At 41.5% G+C, this 26,664-nt stretch overlaps 1 protein-coding gene and 1 long non-coding RNA gene across 3 annotated transcripts in view; one reads left to right on the top strand and one right to left on the bottom strand.

The window, feature by feature from the left end:
• Window positions 1-26,664, top strand: part of ntrk1 (neurotrophic tyrosine kinase, receptor, type 1) — a 35,050-nt gene extending 8,386 nt beyond the window's left edge. The window contains exons 8-17 of one of the 2 annotated variants that reach the window (XM_062538766.1): window positions 1,705-2,034; window positions 2,149-2,166; window positions 18,832-18,890; window positions 18,986-19,088; window positions 20,182-20,346; window positions 20,461-20,591; window positions 21,167-21,339; window positions 22,683-22,923; window positions 23,233-23,391; window positions 24,269-26,664. In XM_062538766.1, the coding sequence (XP_062394750.1) occupies window positions 1,705-2,034; window positions 2,149-2,166; window positions 18,832-18,890; window positions 18,986-19,088; window positions 20,182-20,346; window positions 20,461-20,591; window positions 21,167-21,339; window positions 22,683-22,923; window positions 23,233-23,391; window positions 24,269-24,454 (1,565 nt within the window). In that variant the 3' untranslated portion in view covers window positions 24,455-26,664. Of the gene's footprint in view, window positions 1-1,704; window positions 2,035-2,148; window positions 2,167-18,831; window positions 18,891-18,982; window positions 19,089-20,181; window positions 20,347-20,460; window positions 20,592-21,166; window positions 21,340-22,682; window positions 22,924-23,232; window positions 23,392-24,268 lie in introns of both variants that reach the window. The other variant, XM_062538764.1, reaches the window with a different exon arrangement.
• Window positions 5,697-6,446, bottom strand: LOC134082810 (uncharacterized). The gene is made up of 3 exons (XR_009939660.1): window positions 6,383-6,446; window positions 5,990-6,157; window positions 5,697-5,883 (listed from the first exon to the last, which is right to left on the bottom strand). It is a non-coding gene; the product is annotated as an uncharacterized LOC134082810 (long non-coding RNA).

Below are 26,664 nucleotides of genomic sequence, written 5' to 3'. Positions count from 1 at the left end.
ATACAAAGCACAGTGGTGTCTTTGAGGAAAGGTTATTATAGCCTTATTTCAGTGTTTAGCTCTTGAGGCAAAAAGACGGCATGTTTTCCCACTGCAAATGCTTAATCATGCTGTTGTTGTCAAATAGTTGGGGAGAAAAAAAACAGTGTTTGACTGGAGACAAATGTATGGCCATCAAGGGGCAGATAATTAATGTCAACAAAATGGGAGAATAACAGTCATCAGATCTTATTTGAGTCTCCACTAATGGGCCTCTCCCTTGTAGTCCGGAAAACATAATTGTCAGGGTTGACTGGCAGGCAGCAAGTGGCGTAAGCTGCAATGATCTATCAACATAAAGCCCTTTAGTGGACAGTATGTCGTTAACGACCTCCTCATAATTACCCTTAGGATCAGTTGGACTCTTCCTCGGCCTCAAAACGCTGACAAAAAAAAAACGATCCCACTGCCTCCATTGTCACAGATGATGTGAAAATGTGCTAGGATTTATGCTTTCAAAGATAGCAAGCAAATGGTTTCCATGATAATGTCGTTCTCCTTTCTTTCATTTGGATTCTTCGGCAGTTTGGAATATCAAAGAAACACTCCATGGACTCATCTATTTATATTAGGGTCACACTTGTGCAACCCCCGAGACTGAGGCAATCTTGGAATATGACATTAATGTCTTCTTGGACTCCTTGCGAAGCACTTTCTTGCATAGGGTCACAGGTTAAGAGCAGTGAAGCGGTCGTAGAGGAGCGACTCTGCTCCTGACATCAGCATGTTCTTCGATCTAAAAGACCCATTTCCTGCATCCCACTCTCAATGTGCTTCCAGGTACCTCTTGTGGTCAGGTCGCCCTAACAAGCGTAGGATTCATTATTCATGCCAGGTCAACAGGTTTACAGCGCAGATGGACCACATTGATTCGTGGAAAAAGTATATATGCTTTATAAACCCATAGCTCACATCCTTGGGTTCGAGTTGGTTGGTTGAACTTGGTTTCAGACTGAACTGAGATGAGTCCGTCTTTGAGGAATTGCCTGCTGATTTTGCAAGACAGCATTAGGAACTCTTACTACTCAGTTTTTACTTAGTGCCTGTTAAGCCTACACTGATAGACTTTGACAAGATTTGGGAAAGATTCCTGTAAGATTGTAGTCTTTTGAGTAAAGCTTGAATGAGGGGCATTAGTTAAAAGACTACAATCTTTCAAGAATCTTTCCCAAATCTTGTCAGAGTCTGTCAGTGTAAGGTAGGCTTTAGTTGTGATATTGAGGGACAATTCTGCACAATACAGCTAGTCAAAGCATGAAGATAAGCACAGCAAGCAATACAGTACTCTCTATGGCACCTTTGGAACAGTGGAATTCTCTCTGAGGAATCACTCTGATACTCACTGCAGCATGAACATTCAATATGTTTTTCATATCTATTGCAAAACTTCTCCAACCTAACCTGGATGTAGGTACCGTAATTTCCTGACTATTATACATTGATTTTGCAAAATTTCCTCAGCTATGAGGTTAATACGGGGGGGTTAATATGGTTTTGTTTCCTTTAATTTGCATAAAACACTGTCCTGCGGATTATACACAATGCGGCTTATATGCGGAGAATTACTGTATTCTAAATCACGACAATAATATCAATGACTATATTTTTCATACAGTATTCGTTACAGTTTTCACTGCACTAAACACCATCCCACCCCCACTACAGTTGCAGTGAGAATCCTATTTCTCCGTGACCCCGAGCAGCAGCATCACTGGTGCATCCCGTTCGCGGTGGACGGGAACCCGGCGCCCTACATCCGCTGGCAGTACAACGGCACCGACCTGAACGAGAGCCGGTACACCTACACGCAGCTCATCCCCGACTCCGAGGACGGCTCCATCCTGCACGGCTGCCTCTTCCTCAACAAGCCCACCCACCTAAACAACGGCTACTACACCCTGATCGTGAACAACACCCTGGGAGCGGACAATGCCACGACCTTGGGGAAGTTTATGGATAACCCTTTCATGGATAATCCAGAGGGTATCATTGTTGGTGAGCACACGGTGTTTTTAAAAGGAAAAAGCTACGCAATGCTTCATCACATTATTTTTTGTGTCGATTACTAACAATTATGTTTTTCCTCTCCACTCAATTGACACCTGCCAGTCCAACCTGAAGAACCAAGTGAGTCTTTTTAAAGTTCTATCAATGATCATGTGTGCACAAAAAGTGCATCTGAAAAGAACTGATTATTTAGTTCGAAAATATTATCTCTGCAAACTTTAAAATATCACAAAATGTAAAAAGCAATGAAACATATTATGTCTTCTAAAATAGACTGATTATTTTTTTAGAACAATAATAATAATAACTAGAAATGCAATTCCCGAGGAATTACACGAGGGGATGCAATCTGCTGGGTAGACTTTTATTTTGACACACAGGAAACACTTCTATACTATGTGTAGTTCAGGGAGAGCCAGATTGTATGCTTAAAGGCAAAGATTCTATAGTGGAGCTCTGTTCTAGAATCTTTGCTTAAAAGTGACAGTTGGATTCACAGGGCAGTGTTCTAACTAGACTGGGAACTGAGAGTTCTGGCCCATTATGACATCACATTCTCCATTAAAGTCTATGGGGGGAAAATACACTTTTAATTACAAATATCTCAAAAAGTATAAACTTCTCAAAAATGTCAAATAGATTGTCTAGTAGATATTTGGAAGATCTACGGAACGGTGTTTCAACCAAGTTTGTACGTTAAGCGGTTCGGGCTGAATAGCGCGCACAAAAAGGTAAAAAGAATAATAATAATAACTAGAAAAGCATTTCCTGAAGGAAATACCAGTGCATGGAAAGTCATTGCAAGGATTATGCTAGGGTACTTAAAGTAATTTCTAAGGTGTTGCTAGGCTAAATAAAGTGGTCACTAGGTTGGTTGCTAGGGAAATCAAATTGGTTGCTAGGGAAATCACATTGGTTGCTAAGGTGGTTGCCAGGGTGTCATTATGAAAGTGGTTGCTAGGTTGTTACTAAGTAATTATAGTGGTTGCTTTGCTATAAAAAGTGTTATTTTAAATATAGTTTTGAAAAGTTATCAAAATTGGGAGAAATAGAGAGAGTGATAGAGAAAGTGAGAGGAAGTGAAGAAAAAGAAGTGAAAGAAAGTGGGGATGACGCTATCAAGTTCATTATTTAATTAATAGAGAGAGAATTATAGGCCTAGTGGTTGCTTTGTTATTTAAAGTGTTCATTTAAATATAGTTTAAAAGATTATTGGAATTTGGAGTAGGCCTAGTAGAGAAAGCGATAGAGAAAGTGAGAGGAAGTGAAGAAAAAGAAGTGAAAGAAAGTGGGGATGACAAGTGAGCTATCCAGTTCAATGGAGAGACACACAGAGAAGAAGTTCCATTGAAGTTGCTGAAGTCAGTGAGAGAACACTGGCAAAGTTGATTCCATTCTATTTCTTTAAAAGCTAATTATGATGTCACAAAGCCAATGTTAAGTCTATGGCAAAATTAACTTTAGTTTTTATTTAATATCTCCAAGAGTAAAAGTTGTAGAAATATGAAAAATAATAGACTGAAAATTTGATGCAAGAGCTACGTGACAAAGTTTGAACCAAGTTCCTACGATAAGCGGTTAGAGTCAAATTAGGGCCTGGAAGAATAATAATAATAACTAGAAAAGCATTTCCTGAAGGAAATACCAGTGCATGGAAAGTCATTGCTAGGATTATGCTAGGGTGCCTAAAGTGATTACTAAGATGTTGCTAGGCTAAATAAAGTGGTTACTATTCTATAAAAAGTGGTTACTAGGTTGGTTGCTAAGGAAATCAAGTTGGTTGCTAGGGAAATCACGTGGGTTGCTAAGGTGGTTGCCAGGGTGTCATTATGGAAGTGGTTGCTAGGTTGTTACTAAGTAATTTTAGTGGTTGCTTTGCTATAAAAAGTGTTATTTTAAATATAGTTTGAAAAAGTTATTGAAATTGGGAGAAATAGAGAGAGTGATAGAGAAAGTGAGAGGAAGTGAAGAAAAAGAAGTGAAAGAAAGTGGGGATGACAAGTGAGCTATCCAGCTCAATGGAGAGACACAGAGAAGAAGTTCCATTGAAGTTGCTGAAGTCAGTGAGAGAACACCGGCAAAGTAGATTCCATTCTAATTCTTTAAAAGCCATTTATGATGTCACAAAGCCAATGTTAAGTCTATGACAAAATTAAGTTTAGTTTTTATTTCATATCTCAAAAAGTAAAAGTCATAGAAATATGAAAAGTAATAGACTGAAAATTTGATGCAAGAGCTACGTGACAAAGTTTGAACCAAGTTCCTACGATGAGCGGTTAGAGTCAAATTAGGGCCTGGAAGAATAATAATAAAAATAAAAATAAAAAGAAAAAACTAAGGAATATCAATACAGTGCATTTCCATGCACTGTAACTAGAAAAGCATTTCCTGAAGGAAATACCAGTGCATGGAAAGTCATTGCAAGGATTATGCTAGGGTACTTAAAGTGATTACTAAGGTGTTGCAAGGCTAAATAAAGTGGTTAATATTCAATAAAAAGTGGTTACTAGGATGGTTGCTAGGGAAATCACGTTGGTTGCTAGGGAAATCAAGTCGGTTGCTAAGGCGGTTGCCAGGGTGTAATTATGGAAGTGGTTGCTAGGTTGTTACTAAGTAATTATAGTGGTTGCTTTGCTCTAAAAAGTTGTTATTTTAAATAGTTTTTATAAAGTTATTGAAATTGGGAGAAATAGAGAGAGTGATAGAGAAAGTGAGAGGAAGTGAAGAAAAAGAAGTGAAAGAAAGTGGGGATGACAAGTGAGCTATCCAGTTCAATGGAGAGACACACAGAGAAGAAGTTCCATTGAAGTTGCTGAAGTCAGTGAGAGAACACTGGCAAAGTTGATTCCATTCTATTTCTTTAAAAGCTAATTATGATGTCACAAAGCCAATGTTAAGTCTATGGCAAAATTAAGTTTAGTTTTTATTCAATATCTCAAAAAGTAAAAGTCGTAGAAATATGAAAAGTAATAGACTGAAAATTTGATGCAAGAGCTATGTGACAAAGTTTGAACCAAGTTCCTACGATAAGCGGTTCGAGGCAAATTAGGGCCTGGAAGAATAATAATAATAACTAGAAAAGCATTTCCTGAAGGAAATACCAGTGCATGGAAAGTTATTGCTAGGATTATGCTAGGGTACTTAAAGTGATTACTAAGATGTTGCTAGGCTAAATAAAGTGGTTACTATTCATTAAAAAGTGGTTACTAGGTTGGTTGCTAGGGAAATCAAGTTGGTTGCTAGGTAAATCACGTGGGTTGCTATGGTGGTTGCCAGGGTGTAATTATGGAAGTGGTTGCTAGGTTGTTACTAAGTAATTCTAGTGGTTGCTTTGCTATAAAAAGTGTTATTTTAATATAGTTTTAAAAAGTTATTGAATTTGGAAGAAATAGAGAGAGTGATAGAGAAAGTGAGAGGAAGTGAAGAAAAATAAGTGAAAGAAAGTGGGAATGACAAGTGAGCTATCCAGTTCAATGGAGAGACACACAGAGAAGAAGTTCAATTCAATTCAATTCAATTCAATTTTATTTATAGAGCGCCAAAATATTACACGTCTCATGGCAGCGTGTTAAACCTTCAAAGAGAGCCCATGAGCAACAGGGGCAAGGAAAAACTCCCTAGAATTGGAGATACATATAGGAAGAAACCTCAGACAGATCCACGACTCAAGGGCCCAACCCATCTGCCAAGGGTCAGTTACAGTAGAGTAAAGTTCTTTGTAGTGAGAGGGGTAGACGGGTGTGTGCTCCTCTTGCTCCAGTCTCCTGTAGTCCACCATTAGGTCCTTGGTTTGACCTAGGCTGTTGTCCTGGTACCAAGAGGGGTTAACACACATTCCTGAAAGGCATCAGTGCTTAGTGTTAGAGTCCCAACTGCACAGGGAGGAACTGATGTTCAGGTCTCTTGGTTTCATGATTAAAAACTATGGTGTTAAAAAACGGACCTGTAGTTGATGAAGAGCATCCGTAAGTAGAGCATGATGGACGAGATGACATTGGCAAAGTTTCATGGCCTCGATCACAGTCCCCACATCAACAGTCTATGGGATTCTCATGTCTGCAGTTATTGTAAATCCACATAACGGTGCTTGTGATGTCCATTGCCGCTTCCTCTATGGCAACAGAATGAACATAAACACCACTTTTCATTACCAACAATGTGCTCAAGGAGTATACTAGCTCCTTGTTTAGGATCAGATAAACCATTTTATAAAAGACAACCATGCTTGTCAGCATTGTTGATCTGAATTAAAGTTTTCCTTTCTATGCACGAAGGGTCCATGTTTTGTTAAAGTGGTATCTATTGCACTAGGGAGCGCATGTAGATGTTAACTTACCAAGACTCCCAAGAAAGAAGACTTTAGGTCCTCAGTAGACAAGGCCTTCTAGGAGGCTCTTTTGAAGTGTTCATTTCACCACACTAAAGCAGCAGAAAACATTAAGACACTTTAGTGACGTCTAACTGAACAGTTAAAGACCGAGAAGCCTTTTATTAGGTAGGGGGTTTCATTTAAATACTTACTAAATTGTTATGGAAGTATTACAAACCAACTTTTCTTGTCAACAAAGGTTCAATGTAATTTGATTAGATTCAACTTTGTCGTTGTACTCTGCAAAGACATGCAGTTTGTGTCTAACCAGAAGTGCAACAAAGCAGAATAGTGTAATGTGATATACAAAATATAGACAAGTGGTGCATAGACAGGACAAGAAATATAGTGCAGTGTAGACAGTAGTATACAGTTGGTTGAGGGGCAAATAGGTGGACTTGTATTGTCATTAACTTACCAGATTTTAGATCTTCATGGACACAGACAAGGCCTTCCAGGAGGCTTACTCGTGAGCTGTTCATTTCACTACCCTACAGCCACAGAAAACGTTAAGACAGAATTTAGAGAGCAAGTCTAATTGAACAGAAAAGCCTTATAAGGTCCTTACCTAGACATGAGTCCTCCATGGCCATTTTGGTTATTGGGACGCAATATTTCTTGTATTCCCGTCCCGTCTCAGACAAGGATTTCAGTATTATCCCATATTGATGGCCAGGGGGGTCCTCGTTGAAATTGGGGCCAGGAGTGGTAATCTCATTGCTGTTTCAGATAACATGGAGAAATAGACAGATAGACAAGACAGACAGACAGACAGACAGTTAGGGAGAGACACAGATACTAATATCAATTACTATATTCACTTAAAAGGTCATGGGGAAATTGCTGAAGTCAACATAAGGCATCTTAAGCAATTTTCTTACTATTAATACTTTAAGACCAGGCTTACTCTTCGGGGGTTTCAGCATCATCCCATCTTAAAATAGTCATGTGTTTCAGGGAGTCCTTGTTGAAATTTGGTGCCAGGAGTATCCATCACATTGCTCTTGGAGATAAACAGATGAACATATAGAACAAATAGATGAATAGATAGCTAGACAGACAGATTCTTATATCAGATATAATTCACACACCATTGTAATTACTACTATTGTATTTATATGTATTTTCCTTCACTATAATACTAGTGACAATAGACTACTTGAACTTGAAAATACTTACCAAATTCTTATGAACCCATTTTTCTTCTAAAGGTCGTTTATTCATTTCCAAAGAAACGATACCTCCCAAGTTTCAGTGGCAGTGTAGTCTAAGGAACTTTGTCAGCATGCAAAACTTGTACAAACCATAACACCTTATTAAACTCAGTTAAGCATTAAAGGCACTCCCATAGTTGCTCCAGGGTGACTAATCCCTGTGTTGGTTTGGATAACGTTAATTGATATCTGGGGAATACAAAGCATAAGTGTTTTTGACATTCTGTCCAAACAGTTATTTTGTTCACATTATGTTAGTATTTCAAGGCCATACGATTCTACATCTTTGCCATCAATTGATAGATTAAACAGTCACATCATATACTATTGTAAAATCATATGTAAATTAAGTTAAAATACAAAACACTGGATCGTGATAACTATAATACGTCTGTAGAACGCCTGAATGGGCACAGTGCCGATGATCAGAGATGAAAATATTATCCAACAGCGTATTCTTCTCTGTGGTAGAAGTAGTAATGAGATTTGTGAAAGCTCTTGACTGAAACAGCTCAAAGATTGGTTTCCTTCCTGTGGCCAATAGGTCCTCATTAAAATCCCCACAAACAATAACTGGGCCGTCTGCAATGACCTGTAAAGACTCCAACAGGTGACGGAGATTGGTCAAAAATAGATTTATGTTGTAATCAGGTGATCTGTAAATCACTGCAATCAGAACATGAACTGGAGCCACAACCTTCACTACCAGGAATTCGAGGTCAGTAACACCCTGAATGTATGGCACTTGATGAGCCTGAACATGGTTTTTAAGAAACACAGCAACTCCCCCACCATTCTTCTGGGCTAGATGAGAAAGCGTAGAGTATGAAACATGCCTGTTGCGGTTATACATGTGATAATTCTCCAGCTGCAGAGTGTCTGGGACAAAGTTGCCAAATAGGTGTGTTTCAGTGAAACACAAAATATCTGCAAGACACATTTCATGATGTTTCTTGATATCTTCCATATGGGCTGACAGTCCCTCTGTGTTGTGGTGAATCAGTGTTAGCCGTGATGATGAACCAAGTGAGTTGAGATGGTGAAGGAGGGGCATAGAATTTTCCACTTGTGCTTTTGGCATACTTTCCAACGCAGTTGCTACTTCAGGATCAGCATATATTTTGCCTTCATCAAAATCAAGTATGTGCAGTCCACGCAGTGAGGTAGTTCTACTGAGACCAACATATGCCATGCCTGGTTCAAAAATCCGCTTCAATGAAACCACTATAGACACTGTTGACATCCCTTGGCATTTATGTATGGTAACCCCATAACAAAGTGTCATCGGGAACATGTGGCGAACCACTCCTTTTTTACTCAGAGGTTCCTCGATTCTGTCAATATATGTCAAATTATCCGACACTCCTGGAGGCTGGTTGCGATGTCTCTGCCCTGCACTGGGATTGTCTAGCTCAATACCGAGTAGCTTTACAAATGTTTTGCCAGCTTGGCCATCATAGACAATTTTAGCGATCTTTCCAAAAGAGCCATTCACCAGTCCATCTTCTACATCAATGTTTCGGATTAGCATCACACGAGCACCTTCAGCAAGTTGTAATCTATCTGGTAGATCACCTTTACAACCTTCAAAAGGTGCACTCTGCCTTTCCATCCGACCAGTTTGAAGATCTTTTTTATAGTCATGAGCATCTACATTCACCAGTTCAGAGTACAGAGCAGATATGGTGTCAGCATTGTGCTGGTTTACCTCTTTATTTGTGGCAAAAACATGTAGGATGTCTTTAGGACAGTCCTGAGCTTGAGTTAAGGCTTGGGCAAGTAGAGCTTTGTCCGCATCAGATAATGCCTCTCCTTTGCGTTTCACTCTGACCCTGTTCAGCAGCTCAGCAAATGGTAGATCATCTTTTTGGCGCATAATTTCTGTCAGTGTAACTACTTGGAACTGGTCCTTCCAGAAATCCAAAACGTGACTCTCAAACACACAGAGAGGTTTGGCTTTACCCGGTGGTGGTAATTGGTAGTAATCGCCTAGGACTAGCAGAGAGAGGCCCCCAAAAGGTTTCTTACTGCCTTTGATTTCTTGCAACCTCCAATTGACATAGGCAAAAAGTTGTTTGGATATCATGGACACTTCGTCAATAATCAAAATCTCAGCATTGGACAAGGTTGCCCTCACTTCATCCAGACGGTTCCCAAAACACTGGTAAGGTGGTTTAAGGCTTCTTGGCAGTTTCAGTACAGAGTGCAGTGTCTTGCCTGCTATATTAAAGGCTGCTGTGCCAGTAAATGCTGTGAGAAGCACAGTGGGCATAGACATGTCTCTTTCCTCTGTAATACGGGGTAACTTCCGAAGTATCTTTGATGCCTCTGCGTAGATGCATTTGATGAGGTGTGACTTGCCTGTGCCAGCTCCACCAGTGACAAAGTAAAAAAACTGATCAGCACTCTGTCCCCACACACGTCTTAAGCACCACTTGCGCACCGCGTAGAACACTGAAGCCTGCTTTTGATTTAAATTCTGATACATTTGTCGCACAACATTGGGGTCTATTTTAGGAGCCTCAAACATTGGCATAGTACTTCCTCCCCTTGTGGGACTCCGACAAAAATCTGGGACATCATCTTGTTCATTGATTTGATCTGGACTTATTTCCTCACGCTCCAAATTGCACTCCAGCCTAAGAAGCTCTGTCTCAGGCGCTAGTGTTGTCCAAGCATCTTCCATTGGACCATTTTCTTCCAAGCTCTCAATAGCTTTCTCTATAGCATCATTATTCTTTTCAAACTGCGACCTGTTCTCTTTGACAACAGAAAACACTCTCTGAAGATGGTCTCTTCCAGGAAGCTGTACAGAACCAGATGAATAAAATGACTCATAGGTTGGGTAGCCTGTGGGTTTCAATTGTGAATCTGAACGATAAGGGAGGTAAAGTTTGAGTAATGTGCCATAGAATTTCTCTGGAGCCGTTTTCTCTGAGAACCTGGCATACCTGATAACGGCAGGCTTTCCCTTAGTTCGCTTCTGAATGAAGCCCATTTCATTTTGAAGTGGTAAAACTTTGCTGCTTTCTTTCTGTCTCCCATACACCATTCTGTAGGTGGAAGCAAACTCTGCCATGGACATGGTCTCAAAGTCAGGTGTATCAGGTCTGTGTTTGTATTTGTCTGCCATTCCAGACATCCAAACATTCTCTGAGTCAGGAATACGGTCATTCAAGTACCGTAAAGGGAGGCTCATCTTCAAAGCGTTATCGTCAGTGGGTATGAAGATCACATTTCGTGAACAAGACCTCAGTTTCAAGCTACAAACTCTAGCAACTGCCTCTTGAACACTGACCTCTCTATTTTTGGAATAGGCCTGCATGATTTGTTTCATTTCCTCACAATCTGACGTAATGGATTGAGAAGTGTCCTTCACAACGCTTTTCAGATAGTCACTCATCTCGTGTTCGGCTTTGGAAATATATGACAAGATGTACATTATACAGGAATAAGGATTCAAGATGAACTGAATGTCCATGTTTGCATTCCAGGCCCTTAACAAATGTTCATTATAGCCATTTATCCAGCAGTCCTTTGGTTGCCGTTTCATAACCAAGACACTGGATGTGGTTAAGAAACTGACACAGTCGAGATATTCCTCATAGCTTAATTTGCATTGCTCAAGTAGCCGGGGGATGCTTTCAAATGATGCTGTTGGATTATTGAGCAATTCCCATAAAGGCTTCAATTTGTTTTTGGCCTCTTCAGGACTCATGCAGGAACGATCATCATCTGATTCATCTTCAGACTCATCCACAACCTCTGCTGGCATTGGTCGCGTTATAAAGGTTTCCTCTACAGGCTGTTTAGGAAATCCGAATCGACAGTGCTTACCCCCCTTCTTACAGGACTTAGAGTGGCCTTTACTGTGGGTTTGCACCTCATTAACAATCTTGAATAGCTCAGGATCTGTGTTTGGGTCTGGTAGCTGGCATGTTATGTACTTATCCACAAACTCGCACACTTTCTCATCTGGGTCCTCCTCAAATACAGGTGCATTCTTACACCAAACCAACATATGTATATGTGGCGAACCTCTAGCTTGATACTCCACTCGATAGAAGTAGTCTATTACCTCACCAATGGGCTGTGCTGGTGACAGGATTAAGTGTCTTAGCAGTGCATCGACGCGCTTGTCAAACATGCGCATGGTGGTGACGGGGTTACTACGCAAAATTTCACATTTTGAAGCCCAGTCCAATTCAGAGAAGTCAACGTGCTCGCCTTGTTGTGTCTTTATTGCTTGTATGACCTCTGGCCATCTCATTTCTGCAGCACTAAATGTGCAGAAAAAAGTTGGAGTGCCCAGCTGCCGAAGCATTGCAAATAGGTCTCTAAGGGTTTTTTCCCAATAGGCAGGGGTTCCTCGCAAAGGTTGCATGAATCGTGTGGCATCTTTGTTGTTTATCAGTTTCTCTACTTCTCGTTTGTCCTGTAGCATTCTCGCTGTGATTCTACGACCATCTCTAGTCAGAGGCTTCCCTTTACGCAATTGAATGGACATACTAGACCTTGCTAAATACATTTCTGTGACAAACTGTGCAAAGAAAATGTAAGTAGAATCAAGAGCAAAACGATTGTCAACAGAGAAGAGACGTGCATTGAAATATCTGCTTGGCGATAATTTCCTGAGCCTCTGTTCATCAAAAGTGTTTGTTCCCGTAGAGAGCTGCACAGGAAAAGCCATGGCCTCTAATTTGGGAACTTTGAAGAAACTTACTGGTTTGTTTCCTTCAGCTGGAGCCACAGTGAATACACCCTCACCAAAAGTTAACATTTCCTGCGCAATATCACATGGCTGTAAGCAAGAATCTATTGAACATCCACCACTTTGCGGTCTAGTTTCCTGTTCAGAGTCAACGGAATCCTGTGCCTGGTTTGCCTCATGGTTTGTCTCACTGTGAGAAACATTTGTCTGTGAATGTCCTTCTACAGTTTCAGACAATTCACACCCATCCCACATATCAGTCTCCATTAGGTCAACCGCTTGTTCAATATCAGCACTGAGGTCATCATTGACTTCACTCTCATTTCCCAAGCTGTCAATTTCATCCTCAATAGCTGCAACATCATCCATTATAGTTATGTCCCTATACTCTGGATGAATCTCTTTAAGTTTTGATAAAGCTCTTCGTACGTTGTTCATATCAACAGTTTGGAACTGGTAGTGGCCTGTATAGTTTATTCTTCTTTTCAACTTTACTTTCAAAAGCTGAGACTGACTGCTGGGCCTAGGCAAAGCATTGACCGTTGCTTCAACCTCTGAAGGTACACATACAACTCCACCATGTATTAATTTCTGCTGGCCTTTGGGAAGACTGATTATCTTTGCAAACGGTATGCATCGTGCTATAATGTGCCTTTCAAGTATATTCAGATCACTGAGCTCTGGGGGAATTGGCGAAAGTTCTAGCATGTTAGTCACAGCAATGGGCGGCATTTTTCCAATCATTACATTTTCATGACAGCTATGACAAATCCACTCTGTTGTCTCTTCAGGGGCACAACATTGTCCAAGCACATCACATGCATCCCCGCATGTGTGTACATATGTACCAGTTAAACATCGGCCTACCATGGCAAGGTTCTTTTTATACCTTTCGCGATTGCACTTTTTTACTTGCTTGAAAAACAAAGCTCTGTGACAGACTGTGCAGACATAAGTAGGCCCATTCTGTATCGCCATTCGAAAGGATTCAATGGCTTCCTGCAAAAGGGTATCTTCAGGAGGTGTTGGCAGTTGTTCAATCTCTGACAATGATTGTAGGAACCTGGCATGACGATACTTGTGCTGTATTCGCAAAGCACACCGCATTTTATGAAGCTTAGTTTTCTGTAGAAACCGATAGTGTCTGAAACATGGGTCATTTCGATATTTCTCATTAAAAGCTTGTCTTGTTTTTTTACTGTACAAGGGGTTGGATGCATAACGAGATCTCATAGCTGACTTCTTCATGGACCGAAATTCCGCATCATGGCAATAACGCTGGTTCATGTATTGCTTTCGCTTAGATTTAAATTCTGCATTATTCGAGTAACAATAGTTTAAATACTGCTTGTGCTTTAATCTGAATGCTGCATCATGGTAATAACGGTACTTTATGTATTGTTTTTGCTTCAATTGAAATGCGGCATCACTGGAATAACGTTTCTTTATGTATTGTTTTCGCTTCAATTGAAATGCGGCATCACTGGAATAACGTTTGTTCATGTATTGTTTTTGCTTCAATTGAAATGCGGCATCACTGGAATAGCGCTTCTTTATGTATTGTTTATGCTTCAATTGAAATGCGGCATCACTGGAATATCGTTTCTTTATGTATTCTTTTTGCTTCAATTGAAATGCTGCATCATTGGAATAATGGCTGGTGACATAGGATTTTTGACTAGATTTAAATTTAGGATCTTTTCTGTAACGATCTCTTACTTGTGTTTGCTTATAGACTTTGTATTGACTACAGTTTGCATACTTCTTTCTCTCATAGTCCAATTTTTTGTCCCTTTTGCTTTTGTAATACATTCGCTGATATACTCTTTGCTTTTCTTTCTTTTGAGCATTTACATGACCTATGGTACATTTAGATTGTGAGATCATTGGGCTACACAAAGCAGCTGGTGCTAGAGACACTCCTGTCTGAACTGGCTGCACACTGTCAACAAGGGAGTTTGGCTGTTCGTTATGGCTTTTAGATGTGAATGACACTGGCATAAGCTCATAAACCCACCCATCAGCTGATTCAAGCAGAGACCAGAAAACAAGCAGTCGATCAATCATATTGCTCAAACTGGTAAAGGTTATCATCACAGCAGTACCATGCTCGGTTGGGACGCCATTAGCCGTACGAGAATGTGGATCGAAAAATCCATATCTTTCTGCATTGTCTTTAAACAAAGCAATTGTTAGGCTGCCTACAGTTAACAATGCAAGATTTACATCACTTGACAAACAGTGTAACCTTTCAGAGAGTTTTACCATATCTCCACCGTCAGGACCCTCTTGTCTCAGATAACCATACCGTGACGGGAACTTCTCAACATGATACATCTGCCCATGGATATCAACACTATCTGGTAACTCATCTAATGCCAAATGAGCTGGTGCAATCCTGCCTCCACTGCTCAATCTTTCCTGTGTATTACTATACATCAAGTTACCTTTTTGCAAGATGTAGTCAAGATCATTACTGTTCAGCACAATTTGATCATGAAGGGCAGCAAGAAATGCCAGAGAGTTACAAGTACACTGTTTGTTGCTGTTTATACCATACCTTGCATCATTTTGACTATGCGATGCTCTCAGACAGCTAATGCCATTTTGGCTACGTTCCATTTCTATGACAGTTGCAGAAGATAGATCATTTACCTGCATTTGTGTCTCACTCCACTCATTCTGGGCAAATGATGGCTGACCTTGTGTTCCTACTTCGGACAGGTCCAACTTCTGCCAGCGTCTTTTCTGAGCCTCAGAGCGCTTCCCCTTGCGTCCCATGATGTAAAAGCTGTTACTCAGAGGGTCAACTCAAATAATTCAAAAAGATTCTTCAGGCACTTCAGAAAGACAACTCATAGACACTTCAGAAAGAAACTTTTAGACCTGTCTTTCAGAGTCAGACAGACAACTCATAAAACTTCGTTGTTCAGAAAAGTTCCCTTTCTCAGCGGGGTGTAGCTCAATAACAGAACCTTTTAGACCTGTCTTTCAGAGTCAGACAGACAACTCATAAAACCTTTAGACCTGTCTTTCAGAGTCAGACAGACAACTCATAAAACCTTTGGACCTGTCTTTCAGAGTCAGACAGACAACTCATAAAACCTTTGGACCTGTCTTTCAGAGTCAGACAGACAACTCATAAAACCTTTGGACCTGTCTTTCAGAGTCAGACAGACAACTCATAAAGCCTTTAGATGTCTTACCTGGCGAATCAAATCTGCACCAACTGGTCTGGAAAAAGATAAAAGATAAGACAAGATAAAAGAAAGAGTTACAAACAAGCACTGCTACATGTACCCAGCAATGCAAATAATGTTAAGTGTATGAACTTGACACTTTGCCCGTCAGTGTGAAACTTCCCGTTTATTAGGAACACTGAGCTGTAGTGCCAGCAATAAATCCTATTCTCGTGAAGAATAAGTATTAGTTCAGTGCTTGAAGTGGGCCGGAACGCAGCGGAACGCAGTTCCGGAACTTCTGTATTTTCGTCTTTTGGGTTCCGCCACTTTTTGCTGCGTTCCGGTACTTACTGAAACTGATCCGACGCAGCGACAGTGACCCGAGAATAGACAATATCACAAGACCGATGAAAGACTACATTACACACGAGCTACGACAGTGCCCTATCCCTACTGTTTCTCAATCTATGGGTCGCGGCCCGGTAGCCTACCTGTGAGAAGATTACCATCGGACCGCCGGCCGACCCTCTCTGCCTTCTTCGAGAGACGCACCATTCGGCCGCGGCCGCACCCATTCTTCTCGGTCATATTGCTGCGCGAAGAATTTCTCGCACAGAAATAACAGGCATATCATATGAAACTGCAGAACCTGACCTTTCCAATGGCGTTAGCCGCTAGTTTCTATGATGAACGGTTCGCGAGATAATTAGCGTTGAAAATTACAGTTACATACAAAAATGAATGTCACATTCAGTACTGCGTCATACCCATTCTTCTCTGTGAAATATTTCACGATTTCGTAACTGCCCCATGGCAAACTACATATCAAAATAAACAGGAGATCCTACTGATTCCAGTTTCAGGACCCAAAATAGCAATAGAAAGAACACTTTACAGTCACTTTACTCTCTTGTTCTGACTTTTGATCTTGAATCTCTGTTCTTGGCCAGTTGTTAATATTGTTAATTAAATCAATGTAACAAGTAGGCTATGCCTATTTCACAGTTTTCTTCAACTGGGCCTTTAGCCCAAAGGTTTCTTTAAGGTTCTAGGGCCTTTAGTCCAGTCTGTTAGGCCTAAGTAGGCTATCACACTGGTCTGGTTCATGTTGTTTTAATGTTTTTTCAGTATTCCATTTGTGAATTAGAAAAAAAGTAGCCTAGGCCTATAGGTTATTGCTTGAAAGAATGATTAAATTCAAATAGTTTTTGAACCAACACATCCTAAAAACTGATTTTTTTTTTCACCGCACAAATGTCAAATGTCGGAAAATTAGAGTTCCTGCACTTATTTTTTCCCACTTCAAGCACTGTATTAGTTAAAACCATTTTTAAAAGTAGCCTATTTGTTGTAGATGAAACGAATGAAATACGTGGCAGTATAATCTAATATAATAACTGGCCTAATTCAATTAACGCCAACAAGTGAACAGATCATCTGTAACGTTAGTCTTGTAACATATCCAAGGTATTCATTGCCCGTGTGGCTAGTGAGGCATTACTCGACTGCACAGTGAGGTCGAAACGTTAACGTAAGCTTTTACTGTAGCATGGTTGAACACCCAGCTGTAGCTAGGACAAGCCTACCTTTCATGAAGATAGAGCAGGTACGCTAATCATGACTTGATGGTAAAAACGAAGCTGAGAATCCACTTCCCGATCATGTAAATTGTTGACGTTACAATCATTGCACATTGAAGTCGGAACGTTAACGTCAGCTAGGACAAGCCTACATTTCATGAAGATATCAGCCTAGCTGCTACCCATCACGCTAACGCTAACCACGAAGCTGAGAATTCACTTCCCGAGCAAGTAAATTGTTAACGTTACAATCATTGGTATCCAGGTAATGTACTTACAAGCTAGTCAGCGAAACCGTACCTGCTAGTCATTTTAAGACAAATTAAGTCAGAGACGACGCTAGAAATTTTTCTGCTGCTAGCTCAGGAAGTCCAAAGCTAGCTAGTAAAACTACTAGCTCATGTTACTTTAAAATAAGATCGCTAACACCCAGCTACAGACAATTTCTAAACGTATATAAGGAACATTTTATGAAATTTAAGAAAACAATTTTACGGAACTGTATTATGAACGCTAACATTCAATGGCGAAACTTACCTTAAGTGCGAGCTGGAGGTGAGAGTGTCACGTAGAGCTCTGAGTGAAGAAAATCGGCGAGGCGTGTGAGTATGAGTGTGGTGTACCCAAAACCCACGCACACCTGAACAGCTGTGGCTAGTCGCAACATTGTTACCAGATATAGCCTAGTTTAATAGGGCAATTATAGTGGTTGCTAGTAGTGTTAATATAAATATAATATAGTTTAAAAGATTATTGAAATTAAAAGAGAGAGAGATAGCGAAAGTGAGAGGAAGTGAAGAAAAAGAAGTGAAAGAAAGGGGATGACAAGTGAGCTATCCAGTTCAATGGAGAGACACACAGAGAAGAAATTCCATTGAAGTTTCATTTAAATATAGGCCTAGTTTAAAAGATTATTGGAATTTGGAGTAGGCCTAGTAGAGAGAGCGATAGAGAAAGTGAGAGGAAGAGAAGAAAAAGAAGTGAAAGAAATTGGGGATGACAAGTGAGCTATCCAGTTCAATGGAGAGACACACAGAGAAGAAATTCCATTGAAGTTTCATTTAAATATAGTTTAAAAGATTATTGGAATTTGGAGTAGGCCTAGTAGAGAGAGCGATAGAGAAAGTGAGAGGAAGTGAAGAAAAAGAAGTGAAAGAAAGTGGGGATGACAAGTGAGCTATAGGCTACAGTTCAATGGAGAGACACACAGAGAAGAAGTTCCATTGAAGTTGCTGAAGTCAGTGAGAGAACACCGGCAAAGTGGATTCCATTCTATTTCTTTAAAAGCTAATTATGATGTCACAAAGCCAATGTTAAGTCTATGGCAAAATTAAGTTTAGTTTTTATTCAATATCTCAAAAAGTAAAAGTCGTAGAAATATGAAAAGTAATAGACTGAAAATTTGATGCAAGAGCTATGTGACAAAGTTTGAACCAAGTTCCTACGATAAGCGGTTCGAGGCAAATTAGGGCCTGGAAGAATAATAATAATAAAAATAATAAAAAGAAAAAGCCTAGGAATAACAATACAGTGCATTTCCATGCACTGTAAAAATAATAAAAAGAAAAAGCCTAGGAATAACAATACAGTGCATTTCCATGCACTGTAATAAGAAGCGACCGGATTTCAATAGAGGGGATGCATCCCCTCTAATAATAATAATAATAATAATAATCAATATATTTGTGTCAATTTACAATAAATAAATAAATATATTTCCTCCCTACAGCCCCAACCAACCAATCACAAGATCAAGTGACAGAGAACTTGGAGAGCAGAGTTTTGGGGGTAAGAGCACATCAAAGGAACAAGGGATTGTGAAATAAATAGAATTACGTGATATACTGAGTGCCCTTAAACAACGCTTTTGTCTCCATAAGCAGGTATCTCTAGCGGTCGGACTGGCTGTGTTTACTTGCACTTTCCTCCTGATCATGGTGCTGGTCATTCAGAAGTGTGGCCAACACTCCAAGTTCGGCATCCACCGTAAGTCCACAGTGACACAGGCACAGACATACGCGCGGCACATTTGTGTCACAGAAATGCATGTGTCACAGAAATGCAGGAATCAGTTTGAATTGATTCATAATTAAGCCCCCTTAAATGCTGTTTCAAGCATGAAATACAGTAGTTTCAAATAAAAGCAACACTGTGATGCTGTAATTATACCATCCATACCGTACCATATCATTGAGACAAATTAACTAAACAATATCCAGAGTAAATCAGTGAAGTTGTTCATTTAGCCCCTGAAACAAACAATATCAATCCTCAAAATAGCAAAGTAGTTTCTTTCTTTCTTTCTTTCTTTCCCTCTCTCTCTCTCACTCTCTCTCTCTCCCTCTCCCACACTCACGCACTCTCACAGCAGGATCTCAGGAACACAGCAGGATCTGAAATGGTCCTGTTACAGGCATTGTGTTCCTTTTAAGTAATGCAAAGGGTGGTGGCAATATATGATTTCCGCTAAGCTGTAACTTTGCACACTCCCGGCCTAACAGCTCGGCAAAGTGCCTGCCAGGTCTTAATTACAGCATGCAAAGTAAATAGCATCAGGAGCCACAGCCTGAGAAAGGCCATTAAGGGAGACTGATGGATCCAGGCTTTTTCTGGTCCACTCGGACTCCTTCCTAAATAGCCTAAGTGGGTCTGATTGCCTCCCTACCCAACTCCTGGTGGCGTATTCCCACTGCTGTGCCTTTCTGCCAGGGCTTCGACAGCCTGTGGTTACTGGTCGAGAGGGATTTATGATTTTGAGGCGTAACTTTTAGGGCTTTTTAAAAAATGTTGTCAGTCACTGGCAAGATTGTTGGCTCCTGAACAATTTTGGCCACCTTTTGCATATACCCCAACTGCTGACGGCTGACAATGGTCGTTACGAATCACTCCGGTGAACCGTTCACATGTGCCATCTGTCAATATGTGTCATACCTACATTCTCCCAGTCTTTGGAAAGAATAAAAATGTGAAAGTTGCAAATGAAAAAGTGGGGGGGAAAGTGGAGGTAGAAAATAGACCTGGATTTGAAAAGAAATAGCTGGAAATCTATTCAAACTCCCAATGCTTTTCATTACAACAGGTTCATCGGTTCTAGGGACAGAGGACGACCTTGCGGTATCTCTGCGTTTCATGAATTTTGGGGCCAGCCCCCCTTCTTCAGACGAGGGGACACTGGACTCTGGCCTGTCCAGCTTCGTAGAAAACCCTCAGTATTTCTGTGGAATTATCAAGGAGAAAGATATGTGTAAGTGTGCAGCACTAACGTAAAAAAAATGTCACAATCAAAATTTTCGAATTTCAATTGCCAAATCAGCTGCAATTGTACAAAGAGAGATTTACTGCCATTTTTTTAACACAGGTGTGCAGAACATAAAACGGCAGGACATCGTGCTAAAGTGGGAACTCGGCGAGGGAGCATTTGGAAAGGTCTACTTGGCAGAGTGTGCCAACCTAAGCCCTGACAATGACAAGATGTTGGTAGCCATAAAGGTAGAGTACTCTCTCTGTCTCTCTCTCTCTCCTTTCATTAATTTGTCTTCTATTTTTACATATCTGAGTTACAATAATTTGTCACCTTAACATTGATACTGTATATTCTTAACTGATAAAGACAATTGGTTCCTGAAGTCTCTGTTCAATCCAAATTACTCCTCAATGTTTAGAAATATAATGGGCTTCTTGTATGAGAGGCTCCCAATGTGGCCACTTTTTTCCCAGCGGAGCGTTGTGTGTAACTGTGTTGCAACGGCATCTTCGTATATTATATTCTTATATTCTGCTCCTTACATATTCACTCCGACACTGAATATCTGGTTTGCCCAATAATAAATATTTTACATAAATCCTAAAAACATTCGTAAATCCTTCTTTGTCGCAATGTGTTGATCAGTGGTGCAACACAACCGGGTCCGTGTAGACACTAATTACATCAACAATAGCGGCAGGTTCAAACAAACAAGCTGTACAGTATGTGCAAGTACTGTAGCCCGTTCCACATGACTTTAAGTCAAAGTTGAAGTTTGAGAAATGTATACCTTCTCATGATGACTTTTGATTCTCACCAGACTCTGAAGGATGCTAACGAATCAACGCGACAGGACTTCCAGCGAGAGGCCGAACTGTTGACAGTGTTGCAGCACGAGCACATTGTGCGCTTCTACGGCGTGTGTACCGACGGCGAGCCCCTGGCCATGGTCTTTGAGTACATGAGACACGGGGACCTCAACCGCTTCCTTAGGTAACCACAGCCCCCCACCAACCCCCCTATTGACCAAGGGCCAAACCATTCGGCTGACCTCCACAGACTAAACAAAGTATTAGTATGGTGGAGTGGTCTTGGGTACTTATCCCAGAAGTATAAATGGGCGCAAGGACAGTTGAGAGCAGCCGAGTACAGACCCACATGAGAATGCGTTCAATATGTCCTCATCGTTCACCCCCCCCCCCCCACCCCCCGACAAAAAAAGACTGATTCAGTTAGAGGCCATGATAAGAAAGAATCCTTCAGGCTTTTGTCTGCCATAAAGAGTTTGAGCAGTTATCAAACTGATCCAACCTTAATATAAACCAAAATAAATATTATTTGAGTCCTCATACAGTAATTGGAAAAAGTAAAGACTTCAACTTCTCTTCCTAATAAAATGCATTTCATATGTCTCTCACAGACAGTGGTTTGCCTGACAACTATCTACACAAAACTTGGTCGGGAAATTTTTGAAAAATTAGCACTCTCACTATCAGTCCATCGGTCATCAGTAATCTTTAGACGCCATGGGGATCACAGAGCAAGAAAGGTGGGAGTCTGGACGCCATAGGCATGGCAGGCCAGGCCAGGCCAGGCCAGGCCATATGTTCTGTATGTATCGGTCCAGCAAGACACCATCCATCCCAACTGGAGCCGGGGTGCCAGGTGTCCACGGGGGGCCAGATTGGGGATAGGGACCCGTGCGCGTCCGCATGGGGAGGTGGAAATCACATTTTCCAGTAGTGGCCAGTTTTTTCGCTAAGCCTCCCCAGTCTCTTGAAGCAGCTGCCTCTGCCCTGCCACCTGCCCCTAAACTAATAGAGATAACATATTGAACTTCCTGAGCAATCAGAGAGGGAAGCCAACAAGTGGTAGGAGTGAAGGAGCTCTATGAGGATGGATGGGGACGCATCAGTGGAGACGCATGGGGACTGCCCAGTGATGGGGGGGTTTTCGTCGGAGCCACAGCAGCAGTGTAGGAGTGCATTAGGAGTTTGTTTGAGAAGGACTTCATTAATACATCCAGGAATTGGATTATGGCAAATGAATGATACCGCTAGGACAAGCTTAATGTTGTGTGTGTGTGTGTTTGCGTACATTAGCGCAAAATGGCTTTCCACTGGCCTGAGATGGCCTTGCGCAGCCGACCAACCCACTCGTCCCCTGTCCAAAGGACATCTGCACAATCCCCACAGCTGCTCTTGTGCAATGTAATTGTGTCGTGCCTGTCTATTAAAGAGTGTACAGGTCAGTGTGAGTGACCTCTCCCCCACCCACCCCCTCTCCTCCCCTCCCCTTCCACCCTCCCCACCCTGCTTGCTTCCTCCCTCCTCCAGGGCCCACGGCCCCGACGCGCGGATCCTCGATGAGGTGAAGATACCCCCGCTGGGCCAACTGACCCTTCCACAGATGCTCCACATCGCTGCCCAGATCGCCTCGGGCATGGTCTACCTGGCATCCTTACACTTTGTCCACAGAGACCTGGCCACTAGGAACTGTCTAGTGGGAGAGGGCCTGGTGGTGAAGATCGGGGACTTTGGGATGTCAAGAGACATCTACAGCACAGACTACTACAGAGTGAGTAAGGCTGGGCCCCTGTGGCTGCAGTGCTTTGCCGTAATAAAGATGAGAATGAATATGCCTGCCAGTTGTGATATAATATATCCATGAGAGCATAGAAATACTCAACATTTGACCGCCTCACAAATGTCTTCCAAGAAGCATCATTTATAGTCGGTAGTCAGACCATACTAGAGAAAACTAACCAAAAGTGCATGAATTGCTCCGGTCAGCACCCACCCCGGAGTTGTTGAATGTTCCCACAGTGAGCGTCCAGTTCCTGTTCCTCAGTGTGCAGTAGTTGATGATGCAAACCCCATTTGACAGGTTGGCGGGCGCACCATGCTGCCCATTCGCTGGATGCCTCCGGAGAGCATCATGTACAGGAAGTTCACCACGGAGAGTGACATCTGGAGCTTTGGAGTGGTCCTGTGGGAAATCTTCACCTATGGAAAACAGCCGTGGTATCAGCTCTCCAACAGCGAGGTAAGCCTACTGTCTACTATGCTACGACTTTGTGTCACTTGCATATTCTGAACAGGTTTGCTTGGGACTATGGCAGGCATACAGATCCTGCATCCATGTGATAGGTGACTGTATTTACTTCATATAGAATTACCTGGTAGTACACCGATCTGAAGAGGCAGTGCAGTGGGATCAATACCACACATAAGTATTGTGAGCGATCCTGAGCTTTAGGATTAAAGCGCCCTCTGAAGTGGACTTCGGTGCGACCACAACTGCGCCATTATGGGAAGGAGGCCTCTCTTCTTTCCAGCGGGGGGTAGATCACTTTTCCCCTTCACTCAATCCTAATCCGATTTGGCCTCATCTTCGCCCCTGGGCCGACGTTGTTTAACCTCGTTAACCTAATCCTCCCTGGTTTATGATGGACGCCCCCAATTATGGCGCGACAGATTACGAGCCGCATGGATAGACTGGCCATGACACCCCATACAGAGCTGGGCTGGAGGGGGGCCCAGACATTTTGGACAGGGAGGTCAATATGAATCTTTGCTAATTTATTGCCATGATTGAAAGCCCATTTTGGAGCACTCCATAGTACTGCTGAGAACCTCTCAGTGTTATTTCATTACGCCAAGGGTTGAGGTCACTGCTCCCCAACTGCCCGTCCAAGCAGTGGGGTCTCAAACAAGGTTTCAGATCATTACCATGTCCAACCCTTGACAGTGATGGATGCTCCAGTTCTGTTGATACACAGTTGTATGAGAGACTAGATTCAAGTATTAGCAAAAAAAAATTCAGAGGAAATCCATACTCGTATAGAACATACAACACAATCATTTCAAAAGCTATCAGGGCACTGAGGCTATATTCAGCGTTTTGTTCTCTGCCCTCACAGGCGATCGAGTGCATCACCCAGGGCCGCGAGCTGGAGAGGCCGCGCACGTGTCCGAAGGAGGTGCACCAGCTGATGCAGGGCTGCTGGCAGAGAGAACCCCAGCAGCGGCTGGTCATCAAGGACATCTACAGCCGCCTGGTGGCCCTCGTCAAAAACCCCCCTGTCTACCTGGACATCCTGGAGTAGCGCGCGCTCCATTGTTGGGAGATAGAGATGGGGGAATAGGGAATCGGAGGAGTGGGTTTGGAGAAGGAGAGAGAGCTGGACCAGAGGAGAATGAAAACGGCTGAAGTGGAGCGCAGGATCTTGTCGTTTGTATATCAGCCACCGTCAAAGAAACTCGAGACTGTTGAGTGTGTGTGTGTGTGTGTGTGTGTGTGTGTGTGTGTGTGTGTGTGTGTGTGTGTGTGTGTGTGTGTGTGTGTGTGCGTGTCACAACTCTGGTCGCAAATATGCCGTGCTGCTTTGGCTCTGCTGTTCCCAACCTTGTGTAAGCTGCCGGGAAAAGATCGAGAAAGACCTGTCGGGTTTGTTATGACAGAGGATTAGATATTTACATGAAGAACGATCCAAAATATCTACGTGAGTTAGGAGGACAGACTGTCTGGTGAGGACCCACCCAGAGATCAATTTCAAATTGGTTGCCATCAATGATAAAGTCTTTTGTGAATGTTACTCTTTAAAAGGTAATCTTTCCCAATTAAATTATTTGAGGATTTGTAAAAAAAGAAAAAAAAGAAAACAAGTGTCTGACATGAAAGAATGAAAAATTGCCTAACTATTATGATGTAAATGTCAGTTTCCCCACTGGGGGGGAATTATGAAAATTATGAGTCAGTGTTTTACATATTGTGCCAAGCTGTTTGCACAAACCAAAGTCTTTTTCCCATTTGCTATGTTTGTCTTGCAATTGTGGATAACCATACATTAGTAATATGTACATGTGACCGTTAAGTAATTGCATGTATTGAACATTTCTTTTGTTTGTTTCATAAGCTCCCCGCTCTCAAGTTCTTCCTTGGCATCAGTCACAGTTAGAGACCACTCCCTGTTGTTTTTTAAAATTGCTTTCATTATATGCTGAATCATCTAAACCTCTCCACAATAGAAAAGGCTGCAGCAATAACAGATTGCAGTGAAGCATCCTGATTCTGCAAAAGACACACAGACACACAAAAAAAAGGATCTTCAGTGTACACTCAAGTCCCTTACTGTTCCTGTGCCATGCCTTGAATCATTGTTCTGTTTCTTTGAGCTGCTTTGCACTCCAAATTCCAAACCTCAAAATGCACTGTACCTTATGTTTTGTACCATTAAGTTTACACTGGTCGTGTGAATATTTATTTATTTTCTTTTGGAGACACTAGATACAATGGCATAACAAAAACATAGGAGACTGCCAATCAATGCCAATGCAAATAAATATTCACATTTTGAATGTTCAGTAAAGGTTTAGATTATAGACTACTCCTGGAATGAAAAACTATATTATATTATATTTATATTTGATCTAAACAATGTTTTTACCCTTTGGGATCGAAATGAAGAATAGATAAGAATTGGAATCGATAGAAGTTGGTATTGATAAGCAGAATTGGAATCGGAATCAGCATCAATACAATACAATACATGTCAATACCCAACCCAACCCTACACACGGTGAGAGGATTTTATTTCCAGTTGTCAAAAGTGGTGGAGATAGATACATACATGCGTAAATGATGCATCCATGATGCTTAGGCCCTTTCCTGCAGCACAGGGCAGGCGAACTTAGGGAGGAGGACTCTATTTTCACTATGGGGACACTGGGGACTGGGCCGCCTCATAGGGACAGCAGGGGCATACATTACATTACACCCATGACTAGATAACCATGAGTGCTGCAGGCTACTCAAATGCATTATAACATGCACAATATTGCTACACGTTCTTAAAGTATACATGTTTTTTTTTCATTTTTTTTTTATTTGATCTAACTTCATTTGTTATATCAGTCTTTCATTTCTGTCAGTGCATAGTGTTCTGACGACGCCTGATGGCCTTGAAGTGAATATTCATCTGAGCAGGTTTCTCACCACAGCAGTTGGCATTCGCCAGTATCATTCGTAAATACTCAACAATTGTTTTGTGTGAGGCAACATGCCGTTAAGGAAACGAGTTGCGAAATGAACATTTTGTCAAGGCAACAGTCAAATATTGTGTACATATGTACAATTACTTAAAAATTAATTTTCTAAATGTAGCCAAACTCTCAATACTGTTTACACGTGCGTCTCCTTTTGGGATCCTTTTGTTTTTGCATCTTTCTTCCATTTTGTCTTTTAACCAGCTTGTGATCCATTTGTAATTACTGTATAATAGACCCTGTTATTTGAATAAATGTTTCCTCAAGTGAA

This window comes from Sardina pilchardus, chromosome 6 (genome assembly GCF_963854185.1).
Source record: "Sardina pilchardus chromosome 6, fSarPil1.1, whole genome shotgun sequence".
In the NCBI taxonomy this organism is placed as follows: Eukaryota; Metazoa; Chordata; class Actinopteri; order Clupeiformes; family Clupeidae; genus Sardina; species Sardina pilchardus.
This window is presented reverse-complemented; position numbering and strand designations above follow the sequence as displayed.